Consider the following 13,132-nt stretch of genomic DNA (forward strand, 5'->3'; position numbering starts at 1 on the left):
TTGGGTGGCAGCAAAGAGCTATCTCCAGTGCCACTAACAGCATTATAGTAGATCGGCAGTGTATCATTTACAGTGTAATCAATGGTTTATTACACAGAGAAATTGACTGCTTAAACAGACCACTGACATTTCATATCATATGAACGTGTCATTTAGCATGAAGCTGTGATGTTTGTGTTACAGTTGTGCCACCGATCATCTCTATGGGTCTGAAACCTCCAGTGATGCCCTTGATGACTTTTTAGTGACAGGGCTCTAATGCTCTTTCACCTTCTCTCGCCCCTCTCTCTCTCGCTCTCTCTTTCTCTCTGTCCAGATCACGGGGGCGATCCTCTTGGCTGTGGGACTATGGGGAAAGTTTATGCTGGGTGCGTACATATCTATCATCGCTGACAGCTCCACCAACGCTCCTTATGTTCTCATCGGCACCGGAACATGCATCATCGTGTTCGGACTGTTTGGATGCATCGCTACCTGCCGCGGGAGCCCATGGATGCTCAAGCTGGTGAGAGCTAGGAGAAGTTGGTGAGAGCTAGGAGAAGTTGGTGAGAGCTAGGAGAAGTTGGTGGGAGCTAGGAGAAGTTGGTGAGAGCTAGGAGAAGTTGGTGAGAGCTAGGAGAAGTTGGTGAGAGCTAGGAGAAGTTGGTGAGAGCTAGGAGAAGCTGGCGAGGGCTAGGAGAAGTTGATGAGAGCTAGGAGAAGTTGATGAGAGCTAGGAAAAGTTAATGAGAGATAGGAGAAGTTGGTGAGGGCTAGGAGAAGCTGGCGAGGGCTAGGAGAAGCTGGTGAGAGCTAGGAGAAGTTGTCATCCGAGTAACTCAAATTTGTCTATTTCTTCCCACTGGGGAAGAAACAGAATTCAACATCTGTTCCACATTGGTTCAAAGTAATATACATTTAATACATTTAAGTCATTTAGCAGACGCTCTTATCCAGAGCGACTTACAAATTGGTGCGTTCACCTTAAGACATCCAGTGGAACAGCCACTTTACAATAGTGCATCTAAATCTTTTAAGGGGGTGAGAAGGATTACTTTATCCTATCCTAGGTATTCCTGAAAGAGGTGGGGTTTCAGGTGTCTCCGGAAGGTGGTGATTGACTCCGCTGTCCTGGCGTCGTGAGGGAGTTTGTTCCACCATTGGGGGGCCAGAGCAGCGAACAGTTTTGACTGGGCTGCGCGGGAACTGTACTTCCTCAGTGGTATATAATATCATTGAAATGACATGGAAACAACGTTAATTCATCCAGTGTGTGCCCAGTGGGTTTGTTTATGTCTTTGTTTCATTTTTGATTTCTTTCCTTCTAAAAAGGTCTTCCTTTCCTACTGTCATTCAATGTTCCTTGCAGTGTTTCGAGAATCTTATCGTGAGCAAAGGGTGAGAAAGTCTGCAAAATATACACAGTAACTCAGTGTCCGTTTTGTGGCGCCCTGTGTGCCCTCTCTCTGCAGTATGCCATGTTCCTGTCCCTGATCTTCCTGGCAGAGCTTGTGGCTGGCATCTCCGGCTTTGTCTTTCGTCATGAGGTAGGTGGCCCTGCCATACCTGCCTCTGGCACTCACCCACAGAATCATGAGTACCCACCCACAGGGCACAGATGTCGATTCAACGTCTATTCCACGTTAGTTCAACGTAATTTTGTTGAACTGACGTGGATACAATGTTGATTCAACCAGTGTGTGCCCGGTGGGCAGAATTCATCAGTCAGAGTGTCCATCTGTTTCACAACGGGGGAAGCTATGAACACAACAAGAACTTTGTGTTTGTGTTCCCAGATAAAGGGAACCTTCCAGAGGACCTTCAGTGAGGCAGTGAAGAACTACAATTCCCAGGACGAGAGGAGCCTGGCTGTGGACAATGTGCAGCGCAGTGTGAGTGACGGTCATTTTGACAGCCAAATTAGGGTTGTGATTAAAAACGGACTGTGATAAATCTCTCTCTATCCAACCCCCTCACGCTCTATCTCTCTTGCTCTCTCCATCTCTCTCTCTCTCTGTCTCTCTCTCTCTCTCCCCTCCCTCTCCATCCCTCTCTCTCTCTCTCTCTGTCGCTCTCTCTCTCTCTCCCCTCCCTCTCCCCTCCCTCTCTCGCTCTCTCTCCATCCCCCTCTCTCTCTCACCCCTCCCTCTCTCTCTCTCTTCCCTCTCTCTCTCTCCCTCCCTCTCTCTCTCTCTCCCCTCCCCTCTCTCCCTCTCCATCCCTCCCTCTCTATCTCTCTCTCCCCTCCCTCTCTCTCTCTCTCCATCTCTCTCTCTCTCTGTCTCTCTCTGTCTCTCTGTCTCTCTCCCCTCCCTCTCCATCCCTCTCTCGCTCTCTCTCCATCCCCCCTCTCTCTCTCTCTCTCCCTCTCTCTCTCTCTCTCCCTCTCTCTCTCTCTCCATCCCCCTCTCTCCCTCCAGTTGAAATGCTGTGGTGTGTTGAACTACACCAGCTGGTTGTCCAGTATCTGGTTCCCTAACAACGGCATCCCACCCAGCTGCTGTGCCAGCATCTCTGACTGTAACGCTTCTGACCTGCACAATGTCACCATAGCCCCCAGCAAGGTCCACCAGCAGGTCAGACACACACACGGACAGACAGACACACACCGTACACACTGACAAACACACTCACTTGTCTTGTCTTCTATAGGGCTGTTATGAGCTGGTGACTGACTTCATTGAGACTAACATGGGGATCATTGCTGGAGTGACATTTGGAATAGCTGTCTCACAAGTAAGTAACAGTATGGGTCAGTTGTTCTTCCACTCTCCTTCTGTGTGTGTGTGTGTGTGAGCGTGCGCCCAGTGCAGGTTATTAATGATTACACACGGCTGGGGCGATGTTCACCACTGCTCCTTCAGACCCAATCAGCTAGTCCGCCACTCAGAGCCTGTTCCATCACACACATACCATTCAGGCGCGCCTCGGGAACTATTATGCAGACCAGAGTACAACAGCACACACACACACGCTCTCTCCCCTACCTCCTTCCTTCTCCAGCTCCCTCTCTCTCCATTCCTCTTCTCTCTCCATTTCTCCTCTCTCTCCTCATTTCTCCTCTCCCTCCTTCGCTCTCTCCTCTCTCTCTCTCTTTACTATGCGCGAGTGTGGTCGTTACCTCCTGCTCGGCTGACATGCTCGATTAGCCCCACAGCGCCGCTCGTCGTCACAGCGACCCCCTCCATTACCCTTAATGGGCCTGGGGGAGGTAGGTAGAGAGAGTGAGAGTGTGTGTGTGTGTCTCCGTGGATGCTGTGACCTGCGACAGCCTGCTCTTCTGCAGTCCCGAGCCCATTAATTGCACCGTAAACGTTATGGAGGGAAGCGGCGAGGGGAGAAGGAGGGGTGGCAGAGAGAGATCAATGACACCTCTTAGAGGAGCAGCCACCCCTTTAATGTATCTTATCCCTATCCCTTCTCTCTTCCTTCCCTGATCCCTCCTCTCTTCCTTCCCTGATCCCTCCTCTCCTCCTTCCCTGATCCCTCCTCTCTTCCTTCCCTGATCCCTCCTCTCTTCCTTCCCTGATCCCTCCTCTCTTCCTTCCCTCATCCCTCCTCTCTTCCTTCCCTGATCCCTCCTCTCCTCCTTCCCTGATCCCTCCTCTCTTCCTTCCCTGATCCCTCCTCTCTTCCTTCCCTGATCCCTCCTCTCCTCCTTCCCTGATCCCTCCTCTCTTCCTTCCCTGATCCCTCCTCTCTTCCTTCCCTGATCCCTCCTCTCTTCCTTCCCTGATCCCTCCTCTCTTCCTTCCCTGATCCCTCCTCTCTTCCTTCCCTGATCCCTCCTCTCTTCCTTCCCTGATCCCTCCTCTCTTCCTTCCCTGATCCCTCCTCTCTTCCTTCCCTGATCCCTCCTCTCTTCCTTCCCTGATCCCTCCTCTCCTCCTTCCCTGATCCCTCCTCTCTTCCTTCCCTGATCCCTCCTCTCTTCCTTCCCTGATCCCTCCTCTCTTCCTTCCCTGATCCCTCCTCTCTTCCTTCCCTGATCCCTCCTCTCTTCCTTCCCTGATCCCTCCTCTCTTCCTTCCCTGATCCCTCCTCTCCTCCTTCCCTGATCCCTCCTCTCTTCCTTCCCTGATCCCTCCTCTCTTCCTTCCCTGATCCCTCCTCTCTTCCTTCCCTGATCCCTCCTCTCTTCCTTCCCTGATCCCTCCTCTGAGCCTCCTTCCCTGATCCCTCCTCTGAGCCTCCTTCCCTGATCCCTCCTCTCTTCCTTTCCTGATCCCTCCTCTCTTCCTTCCCTGATCCATCCTCTCTTCCTTCCCTGATCCCTCCTCTCTTCCTTCCCTGATCCCTCCTCTCCTCCTTCCCTGATCCCTCCTCTCTTCCTTCCCTGATCCCTCCTCTCTTCCTTCCCTGATCCCTCCTCTCTTCCTTCCCTGATCCCTCCTCTCTTCCTTCCCTGATCCCTCCTCTCCTCCTTCCCTGATCCCTCCTCTCCTCCTTCCCTGATCCCTCCTCTCTTCCTTCCCTGATCCCTCCTCTCTTCCTTCCCTGATCCCTCCTCTCTTCCTTCCCTGATCCCTCCTCTGAGCCTCCTTCCCTGATCCCTCCTCTCTTCCTTCCCTGATCCCTCCTCTCTTCCTTCCCTGATCCCTCCTCTCTTCCTTCCCTGATCCCTCCTCTCCTCCTTCCCTGATCCCTCCGTGGCCCTCCATCCCCTGGCAATGAGGATGGAGGGAAGAGGGAGAGGGTGGAGAGAAGAGGGAGAGGGTGGAGGGAAGAGGGGGAGGGTGGAGGGAAGGGTGAAGGGAAGAGGGGGAGGGTGGAGGGAAGACTGAGGACCTTTAAGAGAGATTATTTATTGTGTGCTGTTGGAACTGACTAATTTTCATCACCCCCCCCCCCTCTCCTCTCTCTCTCTCCCCCATTATCTCTCTCTCTCTTTTCTGCCACTCTCTCTTTCTCTCCAGTCAATTGGTATGCTGTTGGCATGCTGTCTGTCGAGGCTTATCACTGCCAACCAATATGAGATGGTGTAGCAGTGAGGTGCAGGTGAGTCTGACACACACACAAATACTTTATTTCAATCCACCAATCAAATTGACAAAAAAAGGATCCAAACATTTCAAACATCCAAACATTGAGTGCATGGCACTCAAGGGTACAGAAAGCACATCCTTCTCCAAACAACTAGGCTGCCCATGACAGCTGAAACAGAGCAGTACCTAGCCAATTGCATTGCCCTGGTTTTTGTCAGGCCCGCAATCTGGAGGCCACGCACTGCAAGCCTGTGTACGTGGCCGAGACTGCCAAATATCAGCCCCGCCAGCTTGCACCTCCACCCCACCAGCTTGCACCTCCACCCCAGCCTGTCCCAGCATGCCACGAGGGGCTGGTATTTTAGCAGCTTCTCAGCAAAGGCCTGCTCCATGTTGCCGTCCAATGAGCAGCCCACTTCCAAAATGAATACCCCCCCCTGGCCTCCCCCCACAACAACAACATCTGGCACACAGGAAACAGGAATGTTTATGCATGCGTGCTGTTGGTGAGACCACTTGTCCCACCTCGCTGGCTATCAGGTCAACAAGGCAGTCATGCCTAGCAATGTATAAATCCTTGTATGATCAGCAGCCATTCACAACATGGGCAATGGACATCATTTAATTTGACTCGTGTAGAATACAAAATGGGTCATTATCAGCAGGGTACCAGAGTGCTACACACACACACTTGTATAGTGCTATTTGTCTCTGTGACTAAGTGCAATGCATCCAGTGTAATAAGGGGTTGTGTCACAGACCTCCATGGCTGGAACCCCTACAGCCCCCTGCAAGTCGCAGTCAAACACACACACACACACACAAACGTGATCTCACTATGCAAGGTGGTTATCGCTAGCTCACAAATAAAGCTGTTTGGCTCGCAATTAAACACTCTGATTTATACCGTGTTGGCAGGGCTGTGTGGCGTGATTATGCCTTAAAGAGTTAGAATCCCCCACTTCTCCCCCCTATGACACACTGGCTTAACCTCATAGGGTTTAGCCGCATAGGGTTTAGCCTGATAGTGTTTAGCCTGCTAGCGGTTAGCATAGCCGAGCTTCACCAGAGCGTCATTGTCAATTCGAAGCTTGCAGAAACTATTACTGGCTCCTATCCACCAGACACTGCTTGGCTGTTTTGTCACTTCAGAAGCCTCGGGGCTCTAAATAGACCAGAAGCTTGGCACAGGAGGCTCCGGGAGGGTTAACCGACAGACTGCGTTCCACAGGTGCAGAGAGAGAGAGTGGCATTTAGGCTTCTTACACACATCACAGTCCAAAGGCTCCGCTCATTACAGCAGACAAATGGCTATCCCTCTGGCTGTGTGGCGGCCCTGCAGAGACTTCTCAGGGAGATCTGTCTTCCAAAAGCTTCAGGTGACAAGTTCCAAAAGAGAGGATCCCCTAGTTGTCACTGATTATGGGTGGTGGTGATGGTGTTTTCAGGGAATGTAGTCACACATGCGCAGACACACACGTACACACACAATCATGTTGAGTCTCTCTGTGATTGTCGGCACCTTTGTTATTTGTTTCCTTCCAGGGAGACCAGGAGGAGGAGAGAGTACACGTCACCTTGGAAACTGGGGAGGAACACACCCAAACACTCCATTCTTACTTTTCCACTCCTTATCTTTCTTACTTTATCGCTCTCTTTTTCTCTCTTTCAACACATTCCTTAATATGCCATCATGCCATGACTAAAAATGTTACCTTTCAAGACCTTAATTCTTCTAAAATGAATGGTTGTCGATTAGCACCTGCCTCAGCCATATGCTCTGATCCAGGCATGCCATGCCTAATTCAAACACTACCAATCTTCACTTACACAAGTTGACAATATTCCTAAGAAATTGCCTTGATGCAACATAGCTCCTCGTTCCACTGCTATCTTCCCCAGTCTAAATTTCCTGGAAATACTTTGAGAGATGCCATCAGACTTTCCAATATATCTTCGAAAGAAACTTGAGCCCACTCAGAAGGGACTGAGTTTCTCTGACTGACACACACGCACACACACACACAGCGTCTGCTTTTTTGCTGCTACATGGACTACAGTAAACCTACATCCTGCTTCTAATGACTATCACTCTAAATGACCTTGTGCAAGTTGCTCTCTGTGGATGTGTATTTGTGATGCGTTTCGATCCTCTGTATTCAGTCCTGTACTTGGTGATCTCTGCCACTCCCTCCCCTGTGCCTTCTGTCTGTCAGTCATAATCAGTCATAATGTTGTTTTGTTGTTGTAATATTTCATTTAATCTTAAAAGTCTTAACTAGTCATGTGTGTTTCTATAACAGTAGTCTGAGACACAGACATTTTTCTGGTTTAAATCCCAGTTTTGGTGTTCAAATGTTTTTACACATTCACCTTCTGCTTGAGATCCCACTCTATTTGACTATCCTTGTCCATTCTCCAGCACATCCAGTTCTCTCTCTCTCTCTCCACCGCCACACCCCAGTACATTCGGTTCCAACACCCTCCCCCCTGACTGACGCACATCGCTGCACAAACTAGAGTTTCAATGAGTCAGCACTGCTTTCTGATGATGAGAGAAGACTATTCTACTTCCTGTCTTTTGTTGTTGCCGTTTGCTTCTCACTATATGGGAATGGTAGACAGAGAGAGAGCCAACTGGGCACAGACTGGTTGAATCAACGTTGTCATTTCAATGAAATGATGTGTAATAGACAATGAATTGATGTCTGTGTCCAGTGAGAGAAAGAGTGAGAGAGTCATTCTCAGTGGCAGGACTTGAGGTGTTCGAGCTCGATTCGGTCTGTCATTGCTCTGGCTTGGAACAATCAAATGAAATACCACTTTTTAAAGATTTGCCACTTTTGTGTATTACTTAAATGGAGAATCAGTAAAATGACAGCAACCTCTTAGGTGGGAATGACTGTAGGAATACTACGCTTTAGCGAGGGCCTGGGGGTAGAATGGAGTGAGGCAGACCACCGAGGTCACTGACACTGTTACTGGTTTCATTCAACTGTCATGTGAGTACAGAAAGCTGGTTCCAAGATTCTATTCCTGTAATTACTAGAATTCTTTTAGGTTTTTGTTTTGGGGTTTTGACGCATTCTAAAGTTGCTCTGTGTTTTCGGGGGATCAGTATAAAACCAATGTACATGATCAATTTATCTCTCAATCCAAAATTGGACAGATAAAATAAGACTTTGTATAAAAAAAGAAAACGTTTTAAAATGCATCACCAGCTAGCATGCCAACAAATGTTATGTTGATATTGTGAACAATTGTGATCTTGAATCTATGAATAAAATGGTAATTACATCGTTTCAGTTGTGAGTTTCTGTTGTGAGATATTTACTCTTTTGTTTCTAGAACCGAATATTTTTTTGTTGTTGATAATAACGTGGGTAGTTAATCATCATTAATTAATTATGCCCCTGATAGATCCAATATAATTTACAGGTAGCAATAATATTTTTTACCCCACGGTGTCACTATCACATCTATGAAAAACGTATTCGCGATCCCGTCTAGAAAGGGTGTTCGTGAGACAGATTTGACCATAGAATTAGCAATTAGAATAATTTAATAGGATCTTTATGGTCTTGACTCTAAAAAAAATTACGAACGAGAACAACATCCAATGAAATCCTTACCGTTTGTTACAACGTAATTTATTCACAATGGACATCCGTATTCGTGATCATGAATCTGTTACAGCATCAAACTATACTATGTTGATACAGCATAAAAAACGAACTACTTTGTTGATAGTGTATACATTGTTAAAATTGTCACTAGTACACCTACTACTTAAAGTGTTTTTGTGGGCAGGAATGACGCAACCCCAGCCTGAATTAAACTCCTGTTTCAACACGTCGCCAGTTTCCTCAGATGTGCCTGCTCTATTCCACAACTCAAATTACATAATTATGATTCCTTCCTCGCCTCCGTATTTCTTTGAAAGGATGTCATTTGAGACCCTCAAATTCAAATGTACACGAGCCCTGGTTTTACGAAAACTGTGAAAGCAAGTTTGTCACAGTACACATTTGAGTCATCACTATTGAAGTGACATTATGTTATTTTTTTCATAATCTCCAAAAGAGGAAGTATGTAAGGAAGGCAAAGATATGTGGTTTTGTTGAAGGAAGTAAACATGTTCTAACCGGGAATTGACTTGCCAGAAAATCAGCCGGGTTGGTGAGAGACCGGCTAAAATCTGATTGGCTGAAAACGGAGTTACGGCTTGTGGGCTGACGCAAGTACGCCACTCTGCATCTCACCGTCCTCCTGCTGGTGCTGAGGATTTATTAATTAAGCTAGCAAGCTGCTATCGGTCGCTTTGCTCACAACAAGCTGTCAAATTAAGACTTTATGCCTTCCATTGAAGTTTAACAGGTGAAGTGGTTATTCGGAAAAATACCAGGGACGATACGGTGAGTTTGTACTGCTTGAGCTAAATGTATTCTCCACATATGGCTAGCTAGCTAATGTTAGCTGTTAATTCAGTGAGGTGAGAACGGAAGCATCTATTGGCCAGTGTGACGATTTCTTAATTTTTGGTAGGCCTATGCAACTAATGATACTGAAATAACGTTACTTGAAGTAACTAACCGTATGGTGTCTCTTATTTCAGGTCGTGCATCCTGTTACTTTGGCCTGAGGGGAAAACATTCGACTGAGACAGATCAGGGAACGCCCTTAGAAAAAAGCCACTTGTTAGTCAATTAGTGAGTAACGTTAGGTAGTACAGTCTCACAAGGCAGGCAAGACGTTTGAGAAGTCTGGACGTTTCCTCGGGCTGAGTAAGCTTTTGCAGCATCTAAATTTGTAATTGTAATCCGATAAAGAGCATTAGCTAGTTAGCTTGTTAAGGTTGATTTCAGACTGACAGAGTAAAACTGCATTATCATCGGTGACGTGAGGTAACTAGATTATCTGCACGCGGTCAGGTTTCTCGCAAAAATGATGCAAATTTCGGATTCGTACAATCAAAAGAATTCATTGTTCAATGCAATGAAACGATTTATTGGTGCCGTAAATAACATGGATCAGACGGTGATGGTTCCTAGTCTGCTAAGAGACGTGCCTCTAGACGAGGAAGAAGAGGTGAAAACGATATCACCGATTAGGACCGCCAGCAATGGGTCAACCACCTATTTCCAGGACGGGGACATGTACAATTACTATGTGCTATTAAAATCGATCAGGAATGACATCGAATGGGGGGTCCTACAAGCCGACGACAGGCGGAAAGAAAAAATGGGGGTGACCGCGTTGGACATATCCAGAATAGAATCCGATGATGATGATTTGGAGAAACAATTTCATTATCATTTGACCGGACTACACACGGTTCTGTCTAAGCTTACCCGGAAAGCAAACACCCTCACGAACAGGTACAATCAGGAGATTGGAATAAGGGGCTGTGGACTGTGACTACTAGAAAGTTGAGTGTGTCAGACGATAACATCAAAAGCCATTGAATGGTGGGAATGTCCTAGTGATATCGTTTGTATTTATTCCCACAGTGGGAATAAATAAATGTAACCTACTAGACGTGTTTCATATGCATTGTGAAACATTTTCCATCTACTGTTTGAATGATTTGTTTCCACTAAATCTTGTGTATTAATGGCTTGTTGTATGGATGGTCTATCCACAAACATTTTTTGTTGTTGATTGGGCAACATTGCATAATGCCTACTGACAGTGGTTTCATATGTTATGGTAGCAATGAGTCATTGCCATACCGTTGACTAAATCATATGCTTGATGATCTATGAATTGGAATCAAATGATAATCATTTTGAATTTGAGAGATTCCAAGAGATTAACACCAACTGTAAACCTTATTTAAGCACCATTTTATTTTTCTATAGAAATGACGGCTCAGCGATTAAACATCTGCTTATTGTTATGTTGTGATCAGTTTATTTGACACAGTCACTGGTTTATTGAGAGGTACACAACTTCGGCATGATAGTTTTGTGACTTGATTAAACTGTACGATTGTGATTAGTCTGAACTGAAGCCTACAGTGGGTATAGAAAGTCACCACCCCCTTTCAAAATGTTCACCTTTTGTTGCCTTACAGCCTTAAATGTAAACGCATACATTTAGACTTTTCCCAGCTTTATTTACACACCATAACCCACAACATCCAAGTTAATCTTTCTCTTCTAAACTCAAAAGTAAAACAGTAAAATACCCTATTTGGATAAGTGAACCCCCCCACCCCTTTAGAATTGCAAACTTGCTGAGGTATAACCAACCACCTTCCAGATCACAAGTCAAGCTAATTGTCTTCCATCTGTGATCCATTTTAGGACTTTGATTATTTCAGAATAAAAGCAGTTTTTCATAGAGGACTCCACTGCTCAGTAGTGCAATTCAAAGCAATGAGTCCACAATGGTAGGAAATGTACTGTCAAAGGATCTACGAGATAAAGTTGTGAAAAGGCACAAGTTGGGATGGATATAGAAATATTTCAAAGGCTTTGTCCCTTGGAGCACAGTTAAGACCATTATTATTTGTTTTTATTTAACTGTTAGTTTACCAGGTAAGATGACTGAGAACATTCTTATTTACAGCAACTACCTGGGGAATAGTTACAGGGGAGAGGAGGGGGATGAATGAGCCTATTGTAAGCTATTAACAAGTGGTTAAGGTGTATGGCACCACCCAGACCCCGCATAGATCAGGCCGTCCCTCCAAACTGGATAACCGGGCAAGGAGGAGACTGATCAGAGAGGCTACCATTGGTGACTTTGAGGGAGTTTCAGGCCTTTATGGCAAAGACTCGTCAATGTGTACATGTGCCCACTATCACAAGCACTCTACAAATCTGGCCTCTATGGGAGGGTGGCAAGAAGAAAAGAAAAAACCCGTTTGAGCTTTGCCAAAAAGCACATTGTAGATTTTGAGGGAAAGTGGAAAAGGATGCTGTGGTCAAATGAGACAAATTGACCTTTTTGGTCTGAATGCAAAATGATGGGTCTGGAGAAAACCCAATACATCTTTCCACCCAAAGAACACCATGTCTACAGTAAAACACCATGTCTACAGTAAAGAACACCATGTCTACAGTAAAACACCATGTCTACAGTAAAGAACACCATGTCTGCAGTAAAGAACACCATGCCTTCAGTAAAGAACACCATGTCTACAGTAAAGAACACCATGTCTACAGTAAAGAACACCATGCCTACAGTAAATAACACCATGCCTACAGTAAAGAACACCATGTCTACAGTAAAGAACACCATGTCTACAGTAAAGAACACCATGTCTACAGTAAAGAACACCATGCCTACAGTAAATAACACCATGCCTACAGTAAATAACACCATGTCTACAGTAAATAACACCATGTCTACAGTAAAGAACACCATGTCTACAGTAAAACACCATGTCTACAGTAAATAACACCATGTCTACAGTAAAACACCATGTCTACAGTAAAGAACACCATGCCTTCAGTAAAGAACACCATGTCTACAGTAAAGAACACCATGCCTACAGTAAATAACACCATGTCTACAGTAAAACACCATGTCTACAGTAAAGAACACCATGTCTACAGTAAAACACCATGTATACAGTAAAGAACACCATGCCAACAGTAAAGAACATGCCTACAGTAAAACACCATGTCTACAGTAAAGAACACCATGCCTATAGGAAAGAACACCATGTCTACAGTAAAGAACACCATGTCTACAGTAAAGAACACCATGTCTACAGTAAAACACCATGTCTACAGTAAAACACCACGTCTAAAGTAAAACACCATGTCTACAGTAAAGAACACCATGCCTACAGTAAAACACCATGTCTAAAGTAAAACACCATGTCTACAGTAAAGAACACCATGTCTACAGTAAAGAACACCATGTCTACAGTAAAGAACACCATGCCTACAGTAAAACACCATGTCTACAGTAAAGAACACCATGCTTACAGTAAAGAACACCATGTCTACAGTAAAGAACACCATGTCTACAGTAAAGAACACCATGTCTACAGTATAGAACACCATGTCTACAGTAAAGAACACCATGCCTACAGTAAATAACACCATGTCTACAGTAAATAACACCATGTCTACAGTAAAGAACACCATGCCTATAGTAAAGAACACCATGCCTACAGTAAACACCATGTCTACAGTAAAGAACACCATGCC

The 13,132-nt window shown here is 45.7% G+C and overlaps 2 protein-coding genes across 2 annotated transcripts in view; both read left to right on the forward strand.

Annotated features, from left to right (window-relative positions):
• Positions 1–8,269, forward strand: part of LOC115125285 (tetraspanin-7-like) — a 62,007-nt gene extending 53,738 nt beyond the window's left edge. The window contains exons 2-8 of the mRNA XM_065023677.1: positions 317–505; positions 1,452–1,526; positions 1,776–1,871; positions 2,400–2,555; positions 2,632–2,715; positions 4,896–4,977; positions 6,510–8,269. Of these exons, the coding sequence (XP_064879749.1) occupies positions 317–505; positions 1,452–1,526; positions 1,776–1,871; positions 2,400–2,555; positions 2,632–2,715; positions 4,896–4,964 (669 nt within the window). The 3' untranslated portion in view covers positions 4,965–4,977; positions 6,510–8,269. The remainder of the gene's footprint in view (positions 1–316; positions 506–1,451; positions 1,527–1,775; positions 1,872–2,399; positions 2,556–2,631; positions 2,716–4,895; positions 4,978–6,509) is intronic.
• A 927-nt stretch (positions 8,270–9,196) lies between these two features.
• LOC115125286 (mid1-interacting protein 1-B-like) lies at positions 9,197–10,863 on the forward strand. Its single transcript, XM_029654790.2, has 2 exons — positions 9,197–9,379; positions 9,580–10,863. Exon 2 carries the CDS (start codon positions 9,909–9,911, stop codon positions 10,380–10,382), a length of 474 nt encoding a protein of 157 aa, XP_029510650.1. The 5' UTR covers positions 9,197–9,379; positions 9,580–9,908; the 3' UTR covers positions 10,383–10,863.
• The last annotated feature ends 2,269 nt before the right edge of the window (positions 10,864–13,132 follow it).

The sequence above is a fragment of the Oncorhynchus nerka genome, linkage group LG2, assembly GCF_034236695.1.
Source record: "Oncorhynchus nerka isolate Pitt River linkage group LG2, Oner_Uvic_2.0, whole genome shotgun sequence".
Taxonomy (NCBI): Eukaryota; Metazoa; Chordata; class Actinopteri; order Salmoniformes; family Salmonidae; genus Oncorhynchus; species Oncorhynchus nerka.

Excerpts from the sequence above, each read along its gene's own strand:
- LOC115125286 (XM_029654790.2), top strand. The coding sequence starts at position 9,909 with ATGATGCAAATTTCGGATTCGTACAATCAAAAGAATTCATTGTTCAAT.